The following is a 26,299-nucleotide window of genomic DNA, read 5'->3' on the forward strand; positions in this document are numbered from 1 at the left end:
GTGTTGAGGCAAGTTGGAGTTAAAATCTGCAGGACACCGGCCCTCCAGAACCGATTTTGGACACCCCTGCTCTAAAACGTCATGTGGAGGTCGGGGACAGTGCCTCTGGACTAGGGGGACGGGGGCCTGGAGGGTGTGCACCCAACTACAGTGGGACTACACTTCTCAGCTGCTAAGAGTCTATGCAAGGGTACTGGACAGGAGAGCAATGTGGTTTTCATCCTGGCCATGGAACACTGAACCAGCTCTATACCCTCTCTAGGGTGCTCAAGGGTTTGTGGGAGTTCACCTGTTCATTCCACATGTGCTTTGTTGACTTTATGACGTACAAGACGCTCTGTTAAGGGCTGTCTTGCCTGTGTATGACTGGAGCAGGAGATTGGTTCACATTGCCAGTGTTCTGATGATCTGTGCTACATTCTCAGAATGTTCTACTGGTCGTTCAGTCTGTCATGTTTAATCTAAAACACAGAGGTAGAGCATCTTGTCAGCTTCAGATGTCTATCAGATTGACCTACCACCTTAGATAAGGATGCAGAATGCATATCTTGTCAGCTTCAAACGTCTGAATGAACTTTTTGAAATGTGTTCATTAGAGTGGTAGTTTATTCGGATAGACATTTGAATTTGACAAGATGTGCTACCCCTGGTTGGTTCGGGGACCACAGGTGTCCTGTTGGCTTCATCGGACCTGGACATTCAGCATGCACTGGGATGGTTTGTGACAATGCTGAGGCTATGGTGCTCAACCGAAAAAGGTGGCTTGCCATCTCCAGGTTGGAAGAGAGTCTGTACCCCAGGTGGAGAAGTTCAAGTATCTTGTGATTTTGTTCACAAGTGGTAAAAGGATGGAACATGAGATGGACAGAAGGATCTGTGCTGCAGCAGCAATGATGTGGTTGATGTACTAGTTCTGTTGTGGTGAAAGCACAGCTCTCAATTTATATTCCTTTAACCTGGTCATGAGCTGTGGGTCATGACCAAAAATACAAGATCATGCCTACAAGCAGCTAAAATAAGCTTCCTTTGCAGGGTGGCAGGGCACAACCTTAAAGGTAGGGTGAGGAGCTCTTTGGTGAGGAGTAGAGCCACCGCTCTTCCACATCGAGATAAGCCAGTTCAGGGTTCAGCGCTGAGGATTTTTTCTACTGGCCCGAATGGATTAGTGGTTTTTTACATAATGTGTCAAAAATAATGTCTGTGAATCTAGATTTGAAATATTTAAAATATTAAAAAAATGTTAAGATATTTAGCAGTTAGCAGTATAAAAAAGTGCAGGTACTTCATTTTTTTAATCGTGTTGTACCCACCTAAATGTCTGTTTCCAAGATGTTGGAAACTGAAGTTTTCTTTTAGCCTCATAATTTGATGTTGCCATCATGTTGCCGTCTCTTCTATGCACTGATTCTTACCAGGTTACAGAAAAAAACAACACAACATCACAACATCCAATCAAATAAGAGGAACCGAAAAGCAATATGGTGTTTACGACTTCAGAGAGAAGGTAGCATTTAAATGCTTAAAAGCAAAAACTGTTTCTCAATTCTAAGACTGTATTTACACACAGTTAATAAATAGTTGCAGACAAATTAAAATTTAGTGACAAGGCAGCACTAGCCCGATCGGGCCAGTAACGATTCTGTCTACTGTCCCGAGCGTCTCTCACACTGGCCCCGGGCCCATCGGGCAGACATTATTTTTGAGCCCTGCAGTTGAGGTGGCTCGGGTTGATTGAGGTGGTTTGTCCCATCAGAAGGAGATCCAGGGCATGACCCAGGACACTCGAGGGACGGTGTTTTTGCTTGCCTGGAAACGCCTTGGGATCCCCCTTGAAGTGCTGGAGAAAGTGTCTGGGAAGTCTGGGATTCCCTGCTGAGACTGCTGCCCCCGCCACCTGGCCCCCTATAACTGTCAGACAATGACATCACATGACATTCATGACTTTTTATAGAAAAAAAATAAACATATACTACGTGCATTATTTTTTCTAATACTGCGTTTTAAATATTGTCAGAAGTTTTGTGGTTTTGGGAAGGGTACCACAATACAACATGGCAAATATGGTACTCCTAATAAATAAATAATGTAAGTTCTTAAATATAAATCTAATATACATCTCAAATATAAATTTAATTGCTTTTATTTAAAATATATATCGTCTTATTTATGGGCTGTGAATACAACGGGGAATTCTGATGAATGATCTCATGCCGTACGTTCGCTAGAATATTCTACGCCTGCGCAGTGGCAGCGTGTTTCAGCGCCTCAGTTTCGGCCAAGTTGTCGGCAAGAGGAAATTCTGCAAGTCATGGTGGGCCATTCAAAGCGAGAGGGGAGTGACAACCATACAGATATCTGAGGGGATAAGTGCGTGGTTAGCTGGAAGTGACTAATGACAGTGGTTGTGAATGCATATGGATGTATTCGGAGTCATTTGTCAGTAAACTCATTCTGAGTAAGTATAAAAAAACGACTATTTTGATGCTACGCTAGCTGGCTAAGTTAGCTATAGCTTTCGAATTTGCGAATGTGGGAGTGTGTGTTTGTGTGTCTGCAGCAAATGCACACGACAGTCTTGCTTGAGCTACAAGAATTGGTTTGAGTGGCTAGGTTTGACCGATAAACAGAGATGGGTATTTAATAAAAGTTGTTATTAGTAATTCAGTGTCCCCGGCAGAACCCGGTCAGGCCCCGCCTCATTATTGGCTGCAGCGCGGCGAGAAAATGAGTGACAGCCATCTCAGCCAATCAGAGGCTGTTGCACCACTTGTTGCTAACGGGCTGCTGGGCTCCGATAGCGGAAGTGTGAGAGGTCAATACTTCACAGCGCCTGGACAAATAAATTGTCTTTAGATGAGGTTTTAGAAGGATGCGATGAAAATAGGAAATAAACGACGGAGTTCAGTAAGCAATCTGCTGTTTATTGACTGCGAACATGCGGGATTCCTTTAAGTATTTCAGGTTATTTGAGGTATACAGGGATGGGTGGATGGATGTGGGTGTGATTATGAGGTGGGTGTATTTAGTGGGAGGTCATAATTTTATTAATGTTTTATAATATGTAAAATTTAAAATTTAACATATAGATTGATATTACTCTATTATTAATATCACAATAAAACCTGAATTGTATAGCATGATAAGTTATTCTGCAAGTTGTGAACTTTGATGTTTCTTTAATTTAGATCAATCTTTCATGGCAATAATAATAAGCTACTTTTAATGTAAATACTATGGCATTTTGACTATTGTTTCTCTTCTCTGTCTCCGCAGGAAAAACTCATGCTTGCAGATATAAGCTGGATATCATTTGGGGCGAAAAAGCGTTTATCAAAAACAAAAGTAGATTCAACTTTAGTTGTATTTAATTAAAAGCACATGACTGTGGAACAAAGCGAGCATCCTTTTATGTCGTGTCTGCTTTTGATTTTCTATTATATACAAGGTTAAACGTAAACTAAATTGCTTTGACGTTTGTTTGCGTTATTTGTTTTTCTTTTTTTGCTTTTTAGTTCCTTTTTGAGTTTTTTCTTTTTTTTGTTCCTTTGCAAAGAAATGCTTTACTTGAAAAAGTACTTCACAGAGGGTCTTATTCAGTTCACTATCCTCCTGAGTCTGATTGGGGTACGGGTGGACTTGGACACTTACTTAAACAATCAGCTCCCTCCGCTCCGTGAGATCATCCTGGGCCCCAGCTCGGCCTACACCCAGACGCAGTTTCACAATCTCCGCAACACCCTGGACGGCTATGGCATCCATCCTAAAAGTGTGGACCTGGACCATTTTTTTGCCACTCGTCGGCTATTGAACCAGGTGCGTTCCCTGGATCATCTGCGCGTGCCTAGCACGGAGCTGAGTGCCTGGCTGGTGCATCGTGACCCTGAGACTGTGGTTTCGGCAACCAGTCAGTCCGGCCCCAGCATTGCCCTGGACAATGGGGGCAGCCTGGAGGACGTGAACAACTCTGAAGCCTCGGCCATGAGAGGGGCTGGCGGTACTTCTGAGACCACTTACAGCCTCAGTGGAGAGGACAGCCTGGGAGCCGTGGCCCCTGAGGACAGCCAGGAGCAAGGGGAGAGAGAGAGCAGCGACGACCTCTCCAAAGAGGTACAGTAGCTGTGTGTTTTTAGCTTAGCCTGCTGTAATTAGATTGACGTTGGAGCGTATTTGATTTCTTCAAAGGGAGAACAGCGTCATGCTATTATCTTTCAATATTAGATTAAGGGCATTGTATAGTGGCTATTAAAAGCAATGTTTGTGAGCTGGTTGTATGTATGAGTCCTTCAATAGTGGCTGGGACAGGGTGTGGTCTCATTGATGGAGCTCAAAGCTAGATAGTTGTGCTAATCTTAAGGTTTTTAAGCTTTTAGAAATGGTTATACACTTTTTTGTGACAATGTCACAGCTTTTACTTGTACAGCAAGATGTCTAATGATGTAAATATAGATTAGTTGTTGTATTTATAGTAGACTTGCTCTTTACATAGAGAATGTCTACTCACATGGTTGTCAGGATCTCACAGGATATGTAAGGTTTTGTTTTGTCGAGAAAGTAGTGTTTTCTTTTTGTAGGCCTGTTGCGATTATTGATTAAACATCTTATAATGGTTATTCGATATAATCATATTTCTTTAAGATAACCTCAATTACATCGCAGCTTAAAGTTCGTATTGTGCCATCCAAATAGGTATGGGCTGGAACAAGTTTCTGACGGTACGATAACGTTAAAAATACCACGGTATCACATTATTGTGATTGCTGCTCTAAAATAAGTTCTGTTTAAATATCTGGGTAAAAAAATGTATTAATAAAAAAATTCCTTATTGAACCATTTATTAATAAATAAATTATTATTGAAATAAATAATTGACTTTTGATCTATTAAGTAGTTTCAAAAACACAATTCACGCAACGCACGCAGTACAGCGCATTCGGTGAGTGAGAGCGACTTTTCAGATCAATACACATGATTGCGTTCATCAAATTTGCTTAAACTAAGCGTTCTAAAGCGTATTTTACAAGCAAGGATTCTGGCTCAGATACGTGTGCACTTGCTCTGTCTCTGTCAGTGACGGTGCTGCGCGCATTAGCCTAGTTCCCCACATTTGTCAGAGGTTGATGCCCAAATTGACATAGGTAATAGCGATTTTTAACACTTTTAATATAGGAAGTGCTCGGTTATGCAGAGACCATTATTAATCAGATATCTAGTGTACATAGTTTTACGTTAGGAAATGTAGTATTCAATTTACAGTCGGCAAGTACCAAAGAACAGATGTAACACATTGATCAAATGTAGTTTTCAGTCACACTCATGTAAGTCATATTCAACTCGTGTAGTTTTGCCTTCATTCATTTTTGATTTCCGTCCTCAACACATGATTTATTTACAACACATTTTTAAACATAAGAGTTTCTAATTTCTAATATCGACTTTTTTATCTTCCCCATGGTGACAGTCGGTGCATAACATTTTACTAGTTATTTTGCAAGACAGTTGTATTCAGACAAAGTGCCTTTATTTTTATTTTATAGTCTTTTATTCAGATTAAAGTGTAATTTAAAGACTGAATCAGTTAACTACGAAAGTTGAAATTAGTCAAATTATTTTTGTAACTGAATTGTTGTGTATATCAAAAAATATACAGTAAATATTTCTTAAGGAGGCTAATAATATTGACCTGAATTTTTTTATTAAAAACTGCATTTATTGAAGAAATACACAATAAGAAATACGACTTATTATGACTCCAGAATAATATATTTTTAGGAAAGACTGTGAAAATGTTCAGAAACATTATTTTAAATGAATGGGAGGGCAAAATAAATTGACTTCAACTGTAGGCCTATCTGTTAGAAATGTGTTATCCTACACCAGTACAAAGTTACTTGTCAAATAAATGAACAAGAAAGATTATTTTGAGTTTAAGTTATTTAATTATCTTGTTTATGAAGATGAAAAAAATTACTTTGAATATTTTTAAGTATTTTGTGATATATGTTAAAAGTGTGATCATGAAAGAAACATTCAAAAAGCAACTCATGTAAACACCTTGATCATATTATTGTCTTATTCAGATTAAGGCAAATCATTAGATTACTGATAACCATGTAAACATAGTCACAAGCCCCAACCCTAGAAAAAAGGAGTTCAGAATTTTGATGACAGCCTTTCCACAGGTTAGTAGTAAATTCATGCTAACCAACAAATGATCAAAGGAAATATATTAATGCAATTCAAATATATAAAATAAGAATTGATGTTTACTTTAAGCTTAAATTGTATTGTTCTATTAAAATTATTTTTTAAAAGATTGTCAAATAAAAGATTTTTCTAGAGTCATCCACCATAATTTTGTGGCTTAAAAGTATCAGTTCAGGCACCGTTTTGGCACTAGTACCGTTTTAAAAGTATCGATTTAGCACCGGTATCGAACTAACCCCAAACGATACCCAACCCTAGTGGCGAGTTGTGTGAAAGAGCTGCAGATAGAGACTGTTGTTTTGTGTTTACCTTATGATTAAAGTTGTTGCACGTCCGCTGGTTCCTGACTCAAAATGAGCAAGTTTAAGCCACTTGTAAATTATGGTAGCATTCAGAAAAAACAAAACACCATAGAAGAACATAAAAGGCTCACTGCCGGCTAGTGTTTCTGAAGTGTTATTGCAGAGGAACACAAACAGCGTGCAGAAGTATAAATGCATGGCAAAGGGCGAGGCATGCCCTGTGGGTCATGCCGATCACTTGATGCAGAAGTATAAACCAGGCTTAAGGCACATCATATGAGAAGGGTATAAACGGAGGTCGGAGCAGCCCTGAGTGGGTGGGACTTAAGCTCAAAGTGGGCTGTGCAATTATGGAGTTATTTATTTATTTAATGTCTTGTACATGACATGGAGTCCAATATTGTGCTTTTTGAATGTCTACACCTACCCCAACCCTAAACTCAGCCTCACAGTAACCTGTTGAGTTTTATGGCTCGTTTCCACTGACTGGTACGGTACGGTACGGTTCGGTTTGGTACGGGTCACCTTTATCAGGCTTGCGTTTCCACTAACAAGGGTCCCCTTTTGGTGGGCATGGTGTATGACAGAAAGTTTCAGTCGACGTCATTCTAGCTCGAGGAAATGTCTACAATTAAGCTGTACGGGTCACTTACATATCATATGAAAAGCACTTCTCACAAAACAGATGCTTTACACACATAAATACTTGTGTAAAAATGTTTATTACTAACTTTTCAATGAACATGAGTTGATTATAACTGCAGATCAATGACAGTGCGAAACAGCCTACTGTAACGTCTGTAATTATATTGAATAACTAAATAAATGAACATATATGAACACATACAGCCCCTTACAGTCTCCGATATGTTACCAACTACAGAAGAACTACACACAACAGACATTTCGCCCGTATTTAGGTTTAAAATCAACACAAATTATAGCCTACAGTCAGTGAAAACCTCTTATCTGTGTCTGTAATCTTCAGCAGCACATGTAGCCTCTGTTAGAAAGTAATTCCGTCATTCTGAGTTCATATTAGTCTGAAATGTGAAGATAATAAGTTAGTTATACATGGCATTTTGTTCGCGTTTGCTGAAAAAATATTGTGCTCCCTTTTTCCGGCTTCTCCTTTGTTTCTTCACGCTTCACTCTCGCGTTTGTCAGTGTCTGACAGGATCGGGTTTCAAAAGCACGTCAATAATCAAGCGCAGGTTAATATCATCAGCTCATGAAGTTTGTTATTTCAGATATAATGTTAGACGCGCACGAGCGCAAGGAAGAAAGCGAAACCGCTTGCGCCTCAGACTGGCTCGTAAAAAAACTACGGGGCACAGGGTAAATCTGCTCTTCTTCTTGGCTTTGTGGTTGTTCTTCCAGACGACGACAAGGTTTGTTTGAGCCCAGATCGACCATGGCTCGTTATTATATGTATAAATAATTCCGCTATAATCTCTCGGCTGTGTATTTCAAACATGGCGGGTTTTTTGTTTTCATTCTGGCTTGTTGCGTAAGCGAATGACGTATCTCTGTAAACCAATAGCGTTCAGCTGAGCGTGTGGCTCCGCCCTTTGGTACCCTTTCTCGTGTTTGGTACCCTTTCGAAAGGGTGCCGAAAAAGTGGTACGGTACGGTTCGGTTCGGTACGCTTTTTGACAGTGGAAACATAAAAGCCATAAAAGCGTACCAAACCGAACCGTACCGTACCACTCAGTGGAAACGGGCCATTATTAACGTCTACACCTAAACTTAACCCTAAAGCCAACCTTTCAGTAACCTGATGTGTTTTATTAATACTGTATTTGCACCACCTAAACTCAACCTACTTGTGGTTTAAGTCCCCCCCACTTGCAAGGGTACCCAACCTACTTGTGGTGTAATCCCTCCCACTTTTGGGGTCTCTGGGTTGCATTGATACCTACTTGCATCTATATTATTATATACTTTATCACATCATAAAAGTATATGATTTGGCCTTGATTTGTATATATGTATGTATACCGTATATATAGATAGAGTGAGAGAGAAAAGAGAAATACCTTTGTAATATATACATATATTCTATGGACAATTCCAGAAATAAGAGCTGATGTTTCTGCATCATGTCCCTCATTGGATGTTATTATCTGATGATGTTCTGTAATCTTAGCCCTATAATGATCCTCCCTCTAATGAATATATTTCTAGGACATTGACCTCATAGACATCCTTTGGAGGCAGGATATTGACCTTGGTGCTGACCGAGAAGTATTTAACTTTAGCAGTCGCCAGAAGGAGAGTGAGGCTGATAAGCCTAATGAAGAGAATGAAGAGGCAGGTGGAAGAGAGGAAAGCTGGAGAAATGGACTTAATCTCCGAGCAGTGCAGAGCCTAACTCCTGTTGATGGAGAGACAGGAGAGAGCATACCTGAGGAGGTATGTGCTGTATTATGGTAGGCTTAGAGGAAGGTGTGAGGAGCATAGCAAGGTTTTGGTTAAAATTGCTTTTAGATTGTTTTCCTAAAAGGCTGGTAAACTGTAGACTCTTATGAGTTCCTGTCAACCTTGTAATTACATGGACCTTTCTTGTCTTATTTTCTAGCTTACCAGTCTCGGTGCTCAGACTTCGTTATCCCTGCAAGAATGTCTGAGGCTTCTGGAGGCAACTTTTCCATTTGGAGAAGAGCCAGAGGTAGAGTTGATGAAATGTTATTATGTGGCACATTAAAACGTTTTTTTTTTTATTTATTATTATTTGATTGTAATTTTGCATTGTCTTTTTTTTCTTTTCAGTTCCAGGCCACTGGACCCACCTCACAGCTGAGAGCTACAACTGAAGAAACGCCTTCGACGTCACAAGGGATTCCTCTACAACCCACACTGTCGCAGTCTGATACGCCACTAGATCTGGAGCAGCAGTGGCAGGACATTATGTCCATAATGGAACTGCAGGTTTGTTCATTCTTTGCATTCTAGTGATGGGGGAATATGAATATGAAGACTTTTAAAAGTTGTAGGTCAGGTTAAAATGGTTATGAGTTTCTCAAGAGTTTAATGAGTTTAAAAGCATACCTTTTCATATTTGACTTCATTGACTTATGGTATATCCAGTCAGTCAAACGTAATAGTACATTACACCATAATTTGTAGATTGGTCTTACTTCACATTACAGCTCGGTGTATGGAAATATATATCACTGCTTCAATATCTAAAATGTATATTGTTAGCAATTTTTGCTATAATGTTTGGCATATCACCTGAAGTTCACAGACAAAAAGTACCTTTCTCAGACAGTATGCAATACTGATTTCAGTTTATTTTTACAGTTTACTGCATTTGAATGTTCAGTTACAAAATGTTCATTGTGTGGCTGGTTCACGGAAACACACTTAAGTGGACATAAATAGTTTGGTGAAGACTGAATGTGCATCATTATATTGTATCTGTACCTTATGGGTTCAAGTAACAGCAGCTCTCCACTTCTAAAGGTTTTTCAGATTATAATAAGCAGTCACTTTTTAGCCACCAAAAAATATTAAAATGAATTTAACTCACAATTAAACATGCCTGGTATGGAAGAGGTGTATTCAAGACATTGTTATCTGAAATGCAGTTATGTATTTAATCTCGTATCGTATCTGCTTTTATGTTGCCTCTTGTCCAGGTCATCATTGTAAATGAGAACTGGTTCTCAATTGACTTACCTGGTTGAATTAAGGTTATTATTTCTAGTCAAATTAATATGTAGGACAGCAATAAAGTATCACACCATGAAACATTGTCTAACTTTTACTATGTCTTTTTGTAGGACATGGAGGTGAACAATACGGCAGTAAATGCCACCATAAATAATGACCCCAATAACAACAACAATGCCAGCACCACAGAATCAGCAACAGTAGGAAATTTTGGCCTCCCACGTTCCACTCTCATTAACCAGGATGTAAGTCTCCAGCAGGCATTACTTCCCAGCTGTGGCCAGGACTTTCCCACAGTCTTCAACCCAGAGTTGGGCGGACAGCGGCCTACCTTAGTCAGGCTCTCTTCCAGCAACTCCTCCAACATCAATTCAACATTTGGAGCAACTAACTTGACTGGACTTTTCTTCCCACCACCTTTAAACAGTACAACCAATGTAACCACTACTCCGGTGCTGCCAGATCCTTTCACTAGCATGCTGGAAGAATCAATGCTTGATGAAATTAGCCTGCTAGACCTTGCGATGGAAGAGGGCTTCAGCCAAGCCCAGGCTTCTCAGCTCGAGGATGAGCTTGATTCAGACTCAGGTCTTTCTTTGGATTCCAGCCATAGCCCAGCCTCTCCCAGCAACTCTGAGACTTCCTGCTCATCAGCCGCGTCATCTTCATCCACTTCTGCTACATTTTCCGAGGAAGGAGCCGTGGGCTACAGCACCGATTCCGAAGCAGCCACAGCAGAAGCGGAGGAAGGAGCCGTCGGAGGATACCAGCCAGAGTATAGCAAACTGTGCCGCATGAGCTACCAAGACCCTTCTCAATTCCATGGCGCACCACAGTTGGATAGTGTCAATCACAACCACACCTACAATCTACCGCTGGCATCATCCTACTCGGAGCGTTCTCAGCTGTCCACATCCAGCAGCAAGAAAGGCAGAGACAAGCAAATGCAGCAGACGAAGCTCCAGCCCCCTCAAGACTGCATTGACAGGCAGTCGAGCCGTGATGAGCGTAGGGCAAGGGCCATGGACATCCCGTTCTCCAATGAAAAGATCATCAACCTACCCGTTGAGGAGTTCAACGAGCTTCTGGCCAAGCACCATCTCAATGAGGACCAACTGTCCCTCATACGGGACATCCGCCGCCGTGGAAAGAACAAAATGGCAGCACAGAACTGCCGTAAGCGCAAGCTAGATACAATCCTGAACCTTGAGCAAGGTGTGCAAGACCTGCACCGTGAGAAGTCTCAACTACTGAAGGAGAAGATAGAGTACATGAAATGCATCAGACAGACAAAGCAAAAGGTTCAGAGTCTTTCCCAGGAATTGTTCGCACAACTGCGGGACGAGGAAGGCAGACCCTACTCGGCCAACGAGTACAGTCTACAGTTTGGGCCGGACGGCGTTGTCCTCATGCCTCGTAACATGAGCACAGAACAAAGCAACAAGCCTGACAAAAAGCAGAAGGACAAAAAGAAGTGAGGAGCGCGAACTGCTGCCCTTTTAGTTTTCGCAAAGGCACTTTCCATAAAAGTATTTCGAAAGGCGAAGGAAGCCTTTTTCTTTGAAGCGATTCTAGCAAGGAGACGTAAATTGCATCATTGATTACTCTTCCTGCATTGGGTTTTCTTTGTTCCTTTTCGGTTCCGAAGTTTTCTCCTCAAAGCGGCATTAAAGCAGACGTGCTTTATGTATTAAAGACCTCTCACTGATTTACTTAAGGATGGGATACTTTCAGATGCTAACTGAAAGAACTGTTCAGAAACGGGAAGTCAAGGAGGACGCCAGCAAAACGTTCTTAATTGAAAGAACTGTTTGGTAATGCTCCCAAAAGTGTAGTTGATGACAATACATCACTAAGATGACGTTGACCACGAGGATTCAAAAATTGTTACATTTTCAGCATTAACCTATGCTGTGTGTGTGTATGTGTGTGTGTGTGAGTGAGCACATACCCTGGGATTTCATTGGTGGGTAAGAACGAACCGCTGGCAGAAAAGGAGTCTACTGAATGCTAGAAGTGAAGCCAAAAGAAACTACAGGCATGCCAATACTAACCAAAGGTTGTGTTGTGCAATTCTCTTGTCACCATACTCAATCATCCAGGTCATTCCGTGGATCTTAAGTCACAATTTCACTTGGAAAAAAAGACCTGAATCTGTCCGTTACTCTTACTGGACCGCAAACTCACCTGAAATTTCTCTGGAGGGTCAATACAAATTGCCAAGGAATTTGGGTGGTGCAAAAAACGAGATTGAATTTAGCTTGAGCAAAAGCATTGGAGGTACAGATTGAGGATGGATACACACTGCATTAAAAAATAAATCAGCTTCTGTACCCTTTCAGCACTGTAAATCAACACTGTAGTAAGCTTTTTTCCTCTTCTGCTGGGGAAAGGGGTGTCTCAGGCCCTGCTCCCAGCTTTTAATGTTACTCTCCCATTGTGCATAAACTTTTTAATAAGCCATCAAACATGGATTTCTGAGTGGCACCAGTGCAGTTTGAATCATGTGTCTTGGTATATAGGATTAACTGGAACTGGAGTCATTTGCTTTTGAAGTTCGAGTTTAGCCTTTGTTGCGGGTCTAAACGTGCCGTTGCACCTTGCGCCGATGACTTTTTTCAGTTCTAAATGAAGGAACATTGCAAAATGTTTTGGTTGCAGTCGTACTGTAAAAAAAACAATATGAAAAAATGCTCACCGTATAAAAATACAATTATTTAAAGACACTGGTTATATTCAGGGTGTGTTCACACTTGTAGTTCGGTTTGTTTAGCCGGGACCAAATTTGGTCCTGGTTGGAATAGCATTCACACTGTCGTTATTCAAAAGTCTGAATCTAAAGAAAAGAAAACCTCAAACTCTTATTCATTGCTGTGAGCAGGAGCTTGTGAAGAGTTTATAAAACGAGTATAGGCATATGTAACGTCAACATCACCAGGAATTTCTGTCATACACAAAGAAAGATTTGCCGGATTTTTGTCGCCTGTATTACACTAAGCAACATCTATGAGAAATGCAAGATATGCTTGAATATCCGCAGTTTTTTTGTGGTCGCATCTTGTGATTTCATATCCTGTCTTTTGGTTCATTGAGAAGATTTTCATCCATGTTGAGTTCATATTTCAGACAAACCATATGCCAGAGTTTGTATGGAGGTGGATCTTTTAACTGGTCTATTTTTGTTCGGTTCTGACTGCAGTGTATACTCAAACTCAAATGAACCACGCTAGCAGAGCAATTGCTCCAGAATTTAGAAACGAACCAAACATGCTAAGTGTGAACACACCCTTAAATTGAAATTCTCATTATCTGGGTCAACGTCTTAGCTTTGTTGTGACGTGAACCAGATTATTTTTATTTTACTGAATACACTACTCTTCAAAAAAAGAAAAAAAAAGTACCTTTGTTGCTAATTACGTGAAGCCACGAATGGTTTCCTGGCAAATTAAAGCAATTTAGCTTGTGCCAATAACCAACTGGATCGTGCTTTACTGCAGCCTAAGGATATAGCTGACCTTATACACTGACATATCAATGAATGGATAGAAAAAAAACAGTAACGCTGAAGTGAATGTCTGATTTACATAATGTTAATCTTCATCCTCCTCTGTCAGTCCCTGTCGTTTCCATTTACACTTCATATAGTACCACGTGACGCGGTCAGTGTCCGTTTTGGTGCGACATGAATAAATATGCAAGAAAAGGTCATTTTTATTTAATAATTGTGTCTCCGAAATGGATGAAGAGACAATCTTTACGTTTCTGGTTACAAATACTTAGTGTAGTTGGGGTAGAGCTAAAGAAAAAGACGAGTGATTCATTCACTTAGATGAACGTTTGAATCCCCGTTATAATGTTATAACTACTTGCCATGAAGCACTGTTGTTTCTTTTTGTTTGTCTTGTTGGGTTGTAAATATTTTTGTGTTCTGTACGTCTCTTGTCCTAACTGCTTGGTTTAGCCAGGCCATTTTGCACCTTCTTTGAATTTGCCTGTTCAGAGTATTCCTATATGATTTATGTTGAGAGATTTGCTGGCAATCTGGAATTGTTCTTTTATTAATTATAATAAACTTTTGTTTCATTTCCTTGCTTTTCCTTTATTTAAAAGAAAGTCTGAGGATTTTGTGATTTAAATGAATGGCTAAATAAAACCAATTCAAAAAAAAAATGTTTGTGTTTTGTAATACTGCAAAACTCTTAATAGTTAATACACTTATTAGAACTGTTTTCTCTTAATTGCTGGAGAATATGGTTTATATTAGTTTCAGTGTGCTAGTTGAAGTAGGAAACTTAAAGTCCCCATGAAATCAAAACTAACCATATTGATTTTGTAAGCTCACATTGCTGGATTTGTAAAAGATTATGAAAGAAAAAAAGTTTGCTCTTCTAATCTTTAATCGAAATCTGAAAATGCACTTCAACACAATGTATATTTTAGGAATTGGGCGTGGCTAACATAGTCCACATGAATCGGAAGCAATGACCGTTTTTTGTTTTTGTTATTGTTTGTTTTTTCGTATTATGATGCAGTTCCTATAGAAATGGAATATTAAGTGAGAAAGCACTGGGTGTGGCTTGCTTTTTCTATTGGGAGCTGATTGGATATAGTAAAATAGGCATTTCATTCAGAAAGATCTGGGAAAGGGTTTGGGTAGAGTTATTACAAGCTAACAGACTCCTCTTCCTCACCATTTCTGTTTGTTGTCAAAACTGACAGTTGGATCGGCGTGATTTAATATGTTAGCCACGCCCAATTCCTTAAATATACATAATCTGACAATTTAACGGAAAAAAAAAACAGGAAGTTAATTTTCAGAATTCAATTAAAGATTAGAAGGGGAAACGAATAATGTTTTAATGACATGCATGAATTGAATCAACAATCTGAGCTAACAAAATCATGTTTAAGTTTAGATTTCACGGGGACTTCAATGTGATAACTATGGTGGCTGAGAGCTTATGTGTTGCATTTTCTCACAACGCAAACAATTAACAAAAATGAAAATTTTCTCACAACGCAAACAATTTACGAAAACGTGCTGTTATTAATGTGAATGCATTGTGAGCATGTGTGCTGTCAAATGGATGAAGTTCTTTTCTTGATTGGCTGACGTTTTTTGTAATTGCTGTAATTGTTTTCCTAAATTGCAGCACGTTAAGCTCTCGACCACTGTAAATAACACTATGTATAGTATAAATTTTAAAGCATCTTGGTTCATAAAAACAAATATTTTGCTGTTCATTCAGCAGTAATGCCAATTTTAAAAGAACAAAGAAAAATTTTGCTAGCAATTTCCAATATTTATAAATATAATAAAAACTTATGCTCACCAAGGCTGCATTTATTAGATAAAAATGTACAATTATTTTGTAAAAAGTTACTACAAATTAAGTGTTTATATTTTTCTACATTTTCATGATTTCTGTAACATTAAAGGATAAATTAACAGTATTATGTAATTAAGTTTATATAATAAATGACTTCTAAAATACTCTCATTTATGATCAACCTGCATACTCTCTGAATAAAGATAAAATATTTTGTTTACCGGTGTGTTATGTGAGCATCAACCGAAATGTACCAAATAACTATATACACTCAACACTAACTTTATTAGGTACACCTGTCCAACTGCTCGTTAATGCAAATTGCTAATCAGCCAATCACATGGCAGCACCTCAATGCATTTAGGCATGTAGACATGGTCAAGACACTCTGCTGTAGTTCAAACCGAGCATCAGAATGGGGAAGAAAGACTGAACATGGCATGGTTGTTGGTGTCAAACGGGCTGCTCCGAGTATTTCAGAAAATTAGCATTTCAGTATTTTTATTTTCTTGGCACACTTTGGGCCCATTAGTACCAATTGAGCATCATGTCAACACCACTGCCTACCTGAGAATTGTTGCTGACCATGTCCATCCCATTATGAACAGTGTACCTATCTTCTGACGGCTACTTTCAGCAGGATAGCGCACCATGTCACAAAGCATAAATCATCTCAGACTGGTTTCTTGATCATGACAATGAGTTCACTGTACTCAAATGGCCTCCACAGTCACCAGATCTCAATCCATTAGAGCACCTTTGGGATGTGGTGGAACGGGAGATTCACATTATGGATGTGCAGCCGACAAATCTGCAGCAACTGTGTGATGCTATCATGTCAATAAGGACCAAAATCTCTGAGGAATATTTCCAGTATCTTGTTGAATCTACGCCACGAAGGATTAAGGCAGTTCTGAAGGCAAAAGGGGGTCCAACCCGGTACTAGTAAGGTGTACCTAATAAAGTGGCCAGTGAGTGTATGTAGAAAACAATCAACCCTAGTCAATTCATAACTAGCCCAAGCATAAATAACAGCACAAGCACGACCAATTCTGACAGAATAACAACAAAGATTTTTTTTTTATTTCTGAAAATGCTAATTCAATGGCAAGTGCTGTGATAATACGCAATAACAACATGAATAACTAAGCAAACAATCATCAAAACATAAAAACATACTCCAGATGTCTTCGGAAAGACGAACTTTACAATTCTTCCACTTTTTTCCTCGTGTATCAGCAATAAAACAGTATAGGAACAAGTAAAAACCAAATCTCGGCCGACTGTACACAGTGATATCCATGTGCTGGAACGTATTTACAAACACAAATGTCAGACTGTTAATATCCAATGGGCTTCAACCACAAATAGCACCAATGAGAAGACCAGAAACACGTGAGAGAGAGTTTGTGGGCAAATAAACACTGTTGCTGCCATGTCTTTCATTAAAAACGAACAAACAATCATATCAAAGCCAGATAAACAATGCCTTAAACCTATTTCCCGTGGACAACATTATACAGTCATGCATTCAGTGATCACCAGCATTGACAGATGTATAAAATTGTCATTTTCCTAATAATCTGTTAAGGCAGTAATATTTTATCGTTAGCTATATATTTATATATATACATACGTAAAATTAAGGATGGCGGAATACATTTCCAGAGACAGCTACAGCATTAAATGAAACCAACCCAGTATGATCTCCACAGGGTAGGGAACATACAAAGAACACTTGTTTTTCCACATGTATGAACTTCATGAATCGAAAGTTGATCAATAGAAAGCATGAAGAGTACATTAAAGGTGCAAAGTCACTATCCGCTTCATCTACACCCAAACTAAAACACTAAAATGTAGATTACAGCTGCTTTTTACAAAGGTGTTCCTGACAATTATCATTTGCCAGCTCTTTAAAAAAAAAAAAAGACACACACACACACACACGCATGACAGTCCCTTATGTCTTTTTTTTTTTTTGTCTAGTTTTTGTCGTCCTTTTTTTCTTCCTCTTCGGTTGGGTATGAATGCCAGGTGAGGCGTTCCTCATAAAACGAGATGACCACTTGTGGACATTTTACATTCGCCTCCTTGGCTGGTACTAGATCAGCTTCATCAGAGTTTTTCCTGTCGTGTAAAAACATGCTAGATGTTAACAACCAACTCATCTTACATTACTAATTCGAACTCTTGAGTTGAAGGAACTGAGGGCAGTTGTAACATTTACATCAAATTTCATTGCAGAAGTCAACAACATTACAATTGTCCTCCTTTATGGGGGTGATCGCAAAGGTATGGCTGCATTTTGAACATGCAAAATTGATTTGCACACAATGATGATGTTATCAAAAAAGAAGTGTGTATTTTTAATCATGTTAATAATAAGATTGTTCTTTTTTATGTATGGAAATGCAGGTCAGATGTCAGCATACTTGTTATCCAGAGGAAGATGAAGCTTGCGTCATGTTTGCATGCGTATGTATGGAAGGGAATGGAGTCTAATGTGGTCGTGTCCTAAAAGGGTAGTTCACTCACAAATGAAAATTGTGTTATCATTTACGCACCCTTGAGTCCTTTCAAACAAGAGTGACTCTGGCCCTGTTTACTCCATGTTAAGAAGATGTGTTTTTCTCGATGATTTGAGCTTGTCTGCTGTTAATTTATGCAAATTCTGGCCTTTCAAGATAGAGATAATGACAATAAATAATATTTGACTAGATATTTTTCAAGACACTTCTATACAGCTTAAAGTGACATTTAAAGGCTTAACTAGTTTAATTAGGTTAACTAGGCAGGTTAGGGAAACTAGGCAAGTTATTGTATAATGATGGTTTGTTCTGTAGACCAGTGTTTCCCAACCCTGTTCCTGAAGGCACACCAACAGTACACATTTTCAACCTCTCCCTGATCAAACACACCTGAATCAACTCAGCAGAAGATTAGAAGAGACTCCAAAACCTGAAGATAAGGGAGACATTCAAAATATGTACTGTTGGTGTGCCTCCAGGAACAGGGTTGGGAAACACTGCTGTAGACTATCAAAAAATATAGCTTAAAGGGGCTAATAATTTTGACCTTAAAATGTTTTTATTTCATTTAAAAACTGCTTTGTTCTAGTCGAAATAAACAAATAAGACTTTCTCCAGAAGAAAAAATATTATCAGACATACTGTGAGAATTTCCTTGCTCTGTTAAACATTATTTGGGAAATATTTAAAAAAGAAAAAAAATTAAATGAGGGGCTAATAATTCTGACTTCAACTGTGTGTGTGTGTATATATATATATATATATATATATATTGTTTTATTTATTTTATTTATTATTTGTATTTATTTATTTATTTATTTTTATCCAAAGATGCGGATTAGATTTATGTGCAAAACTGGAATATTAAATGAAACATTTCCGAATAAAGCACCATTCCATTCAACGAGTCAAAAAGAACAAACTGAGCTAACAAACAATATCAAATGAAATTTCTGTGATAGGAAATGCCACTGTGGGCCTTTTTTCATATATATAAATGACTTGCAACTCAGAAGACAAAATACAATGAACGACCATTACATAATGCGCGGTGGCTTTTAGAAGTGTTAAACCAATATTTAGGAGCAGCAGCTCAAAGCAAGAGAAAAATGTTTACCCTACTCAGTTGCGCGCATTCATTGCTTTATGGGCTTTTTCAAAATCTATGTGCGTCAATTTCCATGAAGAATTTGTGCTATTTTGTAAAATGTGCATAAAAATAGGTTGAAAGAGATTTTGAAAGTGAAACAACGAAATTACTTAGGCAGAACAAAATTATTACCATGACTCTTGATGACACGTTTAGTTTTTATGAAGTCAAACAGTCTATTCATGCAAGAAATTAAATATTATTTACAGCATTATTACCTTTAATCCACAATTAGCGAACTATTCATTCATCCATTTTCCTTTGGCTTAGTTCCTGATTTATCAGAGGTCGCAGCGGATACCCTTCCAGCTGCAACCCAGTATTGGGAAACACACATACACTCATACAGTACGGCCAATTTAGTTTATTCAATTCACCTATATCTATACAATATATGTCTTTGGACTATGGGGGAAGCCAGAGCACCCGGTGGAAGCCCACGTGAACAATGGGAAGAACATTCCAACTCCACACAGAAATTCCGACTGGCCCAGCCAGGACTCGAACCAGTGACCTTCTTGCTGTGAGGCGACAGTGCTAACCACTGAGCCACCATGCTACCCTTCTTTTAAACCAGTTCTTTCTAAGTTAAAGTACTAAATAAACCAGCTCTCCAAATCAAACTGCACCGCCTGAAACATTTTGTGGCGAATCTCAGCACAGATCAATAAGTTACTTATTCAAAATAATAATAACTCATTTTTTGGCATGTGCCTGATAATCACTTATTCTGATTCTGCTGGGTTTATTCAGGTACAGTTACTAAACAAAGGAAACAATTCCTTTGAAAAGAAGAAAAGAAAAGAATAAGACTTTTCCCTTTACGGCTGTAGGTTAAAGGTAATAATGTTGTGTAAATAGTATCTCTATTGCTTGCACAGATTAAGACCTGAGTGTATAGTTAGCATTTTGTTGTGCCTATAAATGTTTTGGGAATCTCAAAGTGTTGATGGCATTAACCTGGATTTAATGGATCATTAAGGACCAAAATTTCATCAAAAAAACTCTCACTGGGGAAAATAAAATACATTTTAAAGTAAATTAACAGCAGCTATTACTTTTAACTATCCCTTTAATATCATGTGTAAACAGGGCCTTTCTTTCTTTTGAGGAATACAAAATATTTATTTATTTTCTTGCCCATATTTATGTTTTGGACCCCGGGATTCTCGTTTTGTGTTCCACAGAAGAAGAAAAAAATCATGAAGGTTTGGAATAAAATGATGGTGAGTAAATGATGACAATGGTATTTTTTGGGTGAACTAGCACTTTAACAGTGTTTGCGGGCAATTGCAACACTTTAAAAATTAACGACATTACAACAATCCAAAGAAGGTCATGAAAGGATAAATAGTCCTTGAACAGATCCACGGGTCATTGGTGTGTGCAAGGCATGGCCTCATACAATGTAAAGTAATGCATCGTTTACATTGTTCCAAACAAAACTTGGTAAGATATTTCCAGATGTGGAACCTGCATGTGATCGCTGTGGGCTAAAGCCGGCATCACTGGCTCATTTGTTTTGGAGCTGCCCAAATTAAAATCTTACTGGAAGAACAATAAAGTATTTTTTATATCTTTATTTTTTTACTAACTGAACTTATTAATTATTAATTTACTTTCTTATGTATTGTGTGTACGTTGTATTTTTTATTGTTAATTGCTGTGAAAATGTTTGTTGGACCAAAATTTAAAGTCAATGTGTTTGAATATTTTAAAATTAATAAAGTAAAAAAGAAAAAGAAAAGAAAGGAAAGGAAAGAGTGGTTTTAGATGTTCATACAATGTACTATGAGACTTGAGGTCTGTTTTTGAAAGAAGTCTTATGTATGGACGTCTGTTTCTACAACATAATAACTTTTTTAATGCTTTAAATGACAATATTTTTATATGAAATTTAGATAAACTGTATCAGACCTTTAATGAAAAAGCTGACATTTTACTCAAAGATTTGTAATGTATTATGATAGTTAAAAAGCATCTTTTGATTCCTATGAGGACCCGTTTATATTTCTGTGCAAAGTCCATGCGGTAGGTCCTACTTAAACAATCGCATACTCTTCAACGTACCCTGATGAACCCCTTTCAAAAAATGTCACAATAACAGGAGAGCAAGATCTGTGATTGGTCGGCTTGAGTGTGGGTGAAGCCGAGAGCTGTGGGAGCGTATTGAGGCCAGTGGCTTGAGTATTAAACAAGTGTCGAATCCAATGGAGGAGCTCCAAATGGATACCTCTGTTTTGTGTTTATTTTATGATTTAAGTTGAACATTCGCCAGTTCCCGCCTCTTTCTTTCTTTCTTTCCCAAATAAGTGAGATTGAGCTACTTCTACAGTAAACTCATAAACTCAAAACACTAGCAAAGAAACTCTACAGTAAACCTGCTTACTAGCGTACTAGAATTTCGGAGCAACACAGACAGAACGTAAAAATGCTCACAATGGCATTGGATATGTGCAAGGTATTCGCCATGGAGTATGAAAATCAATCAATGCAGAAGTATAAATCAAAAATATTTTTAGATAAAATAGATATTCATTTAAGTCTGCAGACATCAAAACTTTAAACCAGGGGTACCCAAACCTATTTTATGAAGGGCCAAACACCAAACTTGAGTAAGGGTGGTGGGTCGAAGCTAAATACACCAGTTTCCATGGTAAATTCCTAATTTATAAACAATTTAAAATAAATACTTTAATCTTATTAATAATTATATATATATATATATTTATTTTTTTACATATTATAGTTTACTTCTTATAATAAAACCATAAACAATCCCATTTAAAACACAATGGAGTTCAATGCTGAATAGTCAAGGTGCACCTGCCTTTGCCTTGATTTGCTCGCCGATGTCTTGTGCATTGTCCTCTATCCATCAAGTTACCATATTTACATAAAATATCTGATTTATTTTATTGAAACTTTTATTTCAATCACTTTTTTTGTAGCTCAGCAATTAAACAAACAAACAAACAAAAGGATATGTTAAATTAGAAGTTCACCTCAACCTTCCACATTCTGCTTGTAGAATGGGATGGCGGGCCAAATCAAAGGTCACCATGGGCCAACTTTGGCCCACAGACCCTAGTTTGGGCAGCTCTGCTTTAAACAGCAACATAATACTAATAATTATGTTTATAATAAACAATTTGCTCGAGTAGAATATTTGCTAGATAGTGGTGATTGAAGAAATTGAGCGTGTTGCAATTGCCCCCAGTCTCTCCTAATGCTGCTCAGGAACTGTCCCTCTAATCCAAAACTTGTTTTTTTTTTTTTTTTTACGTGTAACAATTTCCATACAAACCATTTCATGAGGAACATGAGTTCTCCACTTGAGTCTGTAGCACCAATAATCCTCTCAGGATCCAAACCACGTGCAAAACCTCTGAGTTTCTCAGGCTAAATTAAGAGAGATGGCATGTGAGACACTGTTGAGCCATTCAATTTCTTTTGGTTTTCTAATCTTTTAAAGACACTTCCTGACCAGCTTATTGACATGGAATGATGTAGACATCTCAAATCCTCAGATCCTCATGGCTCTTACCTCGTCCTTGCGCTTTTTAGTTTCCTTCCCGTCTCCATCCGTCTCAGCCCTCCTCTTGCCTCCAGATTCAGCCGTTTTCTGTGACTGGAGGAATTCGGCTATAAGGTCAGGACAGTCCAGGTTTTCATCTGGCTCCCAGGTGTTGTCCTCACTGAACGAAAAAAACAATTAAACGGCAGGAATTAGCCACAAATAAAACAAGCTGAACTCTATCTGCAGACACTCACTCAGAGAAGCCTTTCCACTTGAGGAGATATTCAACTTTTCCCTTCACCACGCGCCGATCGAGGACTTTTTCCACCACATATTCTTCTTCTTCTTCCTCCACCACTTCTTCCACTTTCTTTTTGTTCTGCTTCTTGCCTGCAGTTATTTGCTTTGGTTCTGATTGAGAAACTGGAGCTGTATACAAGAATGGCAAGTTAGTAAATGAAACATACGGGCTGACGCAAATCATTAAGCACAGTTTATATCAAAATACCACAGTTATTACTGTTGATGTTTTGGCAACAATATCATGGCAACTTGACATCTGCAACTACTGCAATTAAGAAGAAATTAAAGGGACAGTTCACTCAAAATTTACCAACAATCTAGCCATGATTAATTCATTCATTTTCCTTCGGCTTAATCCCTTTATTCATAAGAGTTCGCCACAGCGAAATGAACCGCCAACTTATCCAACATATGTTTACACAGCGGATGCCCTTCCAGCTGCAACCCAGTACTGGGAAACACCCATACACACATTCACACACATACACTACAGCCAATTTAGTTTATTTAGAGGATGTCTTTGGACTGTAGGGGAAACCAGAGCACATGGAGGAAACCCACGCCAACACAGGATAACATGCAAACTCCTCACAGAAATGCCAACTGACCCAGCTGGGACTCGAACCAGCGACCTTCTTGCTGTGAGGAGACAGTGCTAACCACTGAGCCACCATGTCACAAGCCATGAGTTAAATTTTGTTAATTTAGTCTGTACTTTCATTTAATGCAAAGGTCTCAAACTCAATTCCTGGAGAGCCACGGCTCTGCAGTTTTGCTCCAAGTATGATCAGCTGATCCAGCTGGCCCTCCAGGAATTGAGACCTATGATATAATGGAATTCAAAGAGGCTGCTAAAGAATGCTTTTTTTTTTTGCCAATTTTGAACCAAAAAACTAGATATAAACTCATAATATTGAGAAGGAAAGTCTTTCTGAGTTTATATCCAACACTTACAACTTATTTATTCCTTTGTTTACATCTCACAATTCTAACTTGTTTCGTAGAATGGCTATTTTGTGTTTATAACTAGAAATAAGACACAAACAAGTCCAATTCTGAGAAAAAAAAAGTCAGAATTCTGAGTTGATGTTTGGCAATTTGGATTTTCCCCTAGAATTTTGAGATTAAATCCCACAATTCTAACTTTTTTTCTTATAATTGTGATGTTATTTCATGAAATTGCGATTTTAGAAACTTTTATACAACAACTCAACACAATTTTTTTTCCACATCCAAGTTTACATCTCACAAAGCTAACCTTTTTTCTAATATTTGCAACTTTTCTCAGAATTATTGGTTTATAAGATGAAACTTCGAGATACATATAGGCATGGGACGATAACAGGTTTCAAGGTATACCACGGTTTGGAAAAGTCAATGTTTTAAAACAACAACATTTTGTTATCTGTTATACCGCTCCTATGATATGTAAAAAAAAAAAAAATAGGTATGTGTTTTTTATGACTTTTTTTATTGATTTTTTTTTGGGGCAGAAAAGGACCGTCCACATCAAAAGCTACTGGTCAGCCCACGATTCAGCAAACATCTGAAAAACAAATCACTTATATACCAACATATTTTACTTTGTATCTAAAGTAAAGAAAGATCTCCAAAGATGCCTTTTTAGGCTGTAAAGAAACGTGTGTTTTTGAAACTAAAGAGGCCAGCAGAAGTCAATGATTCATTTAAATGATTTAGCCTGACGTGTTTACTGTTCTAACATATTTTAAATGTTTATTCAAATAAAATATATTGTGTTTAATGAGGAAAAAGTTGTTTTTACCCAGACATTTAAAAAGAACATATTTCAGAGCAGTAATCAATACTGCGAAACCGTAAAATTTTTATTCAAGGTTATCATACCATCAGAATCTTCTACCGGCCCATGCGTACATACATATGTTATCTAAGTTGCAATTCTGGGAAGAAAAAAATGAGTCAGAGCTGTGTTTTTATTCATTGAAAATGCAAGCTATAAACTAGGATAAATGAGAACTTTTTTAATATTATGATTGTGTCTTTTTTTTCTTCAGAGTCCTGTTTACATCTTGCAGTTTTATTCTTTCCCCTTGCAATTTCAATTTCTTTTTCCTCAGAATTGCGATTGTATCAAAACTATTAGATACAAAGTTGCAATTATGAAAGTTACAAAGTTGCAAGTCAGAACTGCAAGGGGGAAATGTTCAAGTGTAAGGTCACAAGCATGCTTGCAATTTTGTCATTTTTCTCTCAGAATTGCAGGTTTATAACTTAAAAACTTAAAAGTTTAAAATTGGGGGGTGCAAACTTGCAATCGTAATAAAGTCCGAATTGTGATATGATGAGTTGCATATAAATTCTTTTTTTATTTCGTGGCAGAAAAAAGTTTCCATGGATCATATTTCCAATTTTCATAACACATATTTAAATCCACAGGGAAAAAACAAGCCAAACAGATTATAAACAATGTGCGTAATAGGTGTACTGTCCCTTTAAACCAATATATAAATATATAATAACGCTTCTCAAAATAACGAAAATGATTTCATATCAATATTACTGTACAACAATAACTGTAACTACGGTGTTCTGACGGATTTTCCTTGTTTCCATTGCAAACGAATTAAAAAAAAATCCAAACCTTCAGTCACAGCAGCATCGGCTGATGGCTCTGACGTTTGGCTCATATTTCCAAGGGCTCTTAACAGCTGGAAATATATAGAGATTTTTGTAAATAAATATCAATAACACAAATCAATAGTCTAGGAGATATAACGACAACAAATATTCCGTAAACACACCACACTGCTGAGTTACCTAAAGACTGCAGCTGCACGACACATCTGCATGCACAATATGACAAACATTAGGACTGTTATGCATTATAACATTTGTGACGGCAGGCCAGCGAGCGCGCGCGCGAGAAAACCTCTTCACAATAAATACAATTACATGCTTCGCGTGCACGAGGGAATTCACAGGCAGTTGCTTTCTCAATATTGCTCCTCCATGTTGTTGTAGACAGCGCAAGCACGCTATTTGACGTCTGCTGTGGTAAAAACATCTTGCATCCCTGCCGCAGCACATTTGATTGATGCGATTTTACCACAACAAACACTATGACGTGCACGAGCTCGCGTATCGGCGGCGCGCAGAAGCAAACCACTTACTTGTATCTCGCCGAGATAAAGATGAAGCGAGGCTGATCTGCATGTATTTTAAATACGAAATGAATCGGTTGCAGTGATTAATTACGGGACGTCTACTGTGCTGTGATGCCGCTGAATGTGGCTCTTGCTCAC

At 38.2% G+C, this 26,299-nt stretch overlaps 2 protein-coding genes across 4 annotated transcripts; one reads left to right on the forward strand and one right to left on the reverse strand.

Annotated features, from left to right (window-relative positions):
* Positions 1-2,269: 2,269 nt before the first annotated feature.
* On the forward strand, positions 2,270-14,271 carry nfe2l1b (nfe2 like bZIP transcription factor 1b). 2 transcript variants are annotated; one of them, XM_056469158.1, is made up of 6 exons: positions 2,270-2,455; positions 3,274-4,107; positions 8,694-8,921; positions 9,088-9,177; positions 9,279-9,437; positions 10,295-14,271. In XM_056469158.1, the coding sequence occupies exons 2-6, from the start codon at positions 3,556-3,558 to the stop codon at positions 11,660-11,662; spliced, it is 2,397 nt and encodes a 798-aa protein (XP_056325133.1). In that variant the 5' UTR covers positions 2,270-2,455; positions 3,274-3,555; the 3' UTR covers positions 11,663-14,271. The 2 variants fall into 2 exon arrangements, with proteins under 2 accessions (XP_056325133.1, XP_056325134.1); XM_056469159.1 differs by lacking the exon at positions 8,694-8,921.
* A 2,293-nt stretch (positions 14,272-16,564) lies between these two features.
* On the reverse strand, positions 16,565-26,299 carry cbx1b (chromobox homolog 1b (HP1 beta homolog Drosophila)). 2 transcript variants are annotated; one of them, XM_056469999.1, is made up of 6 exons: positions 26,168-26,299; positions 25,639-25,705; positions 22,970-23,144; positions 22,743-22,893; positions 22,503-22,597; positions 16,565-17,644 (listed from the first exon to the last, which is right to left on the reverse strand). In XM_056469999.1, the coding sequence occupies exons 2-6, from the start codon at positions 25,682-25,684 to the stop codon at positions 17,500-17,502; spliced, it is 612 nt and encodes a 203-aa protein (XP_056325974.1). In that variant the 5' UTR covers positions 25,685-25,705; positions 26,168-26,299; the 3' UTR covers positions 16,565-17,499. The 2 variants fall into 2 exon arrangements, with proteins under 2 accessions (XP_056325974.1, XP_056325975.1); XM_056470000.1 differs by lacking the exon at positions 26,168-26,299 and adding an exon at positions 25,815-26,113.

This window comes from Danio aesculapii, chromosome 12 (genome assembly GCF_903798145.1).
Source record: "Danio aesculapii chromosome 12, fDanAes4.1, whole genome shotgun sequence".
NCBI classification, from domain to species: domain Eukaryota; kingdom Metazoa; phylum Chordata; class Actinopteri; order Cypriniformes; family Danionidae; genus Danio; species Danio aesculapii.

Coding starts and splice junctions, on each gene's coding strand:
- nfe2l1b (XM_056469158.1), top strand. CDS start 3,556: ATGCTTTACTTGAAAAAGTACTTCACAGAGGGTCTTATTCAGTTCACT. Junction 8,922..9,087: donor GAGAGAGCATACCTGAGGAG/GTATGTGCTGTA, acceptor CTTATTTTCTAG/CTTACCAGTCTCGGTGCTCA. Junction 9,438..10,294: donor TGTCCATAATGGAACTGCAG/GTTTGTTCATTC, acceptor GTCTTTTTGTAG/GACATGGAGGTGAACAATAC.
- cbx1b (XM_056469999.1), bottom strand. CDS start 25,684: ATGAGCCAAACGTCAGAGCCATCAGCCGATGCTGCTGTGACTGAAG. Junction 23,145..25,638: donor CGATGCTGCTGTGACTGAAG/GTTTGGATTTTT, acceptor TCTTGTATACAG/CTCCAGTTTCTCAATCAGAA. Junction 22,598..22,742: donor CTAAAAAGCGCAAGGACGAG/GTAAGAGCCATG, acceptor CTCTTAATTTAG/CCTGAGAAACTCAGAGGTTT.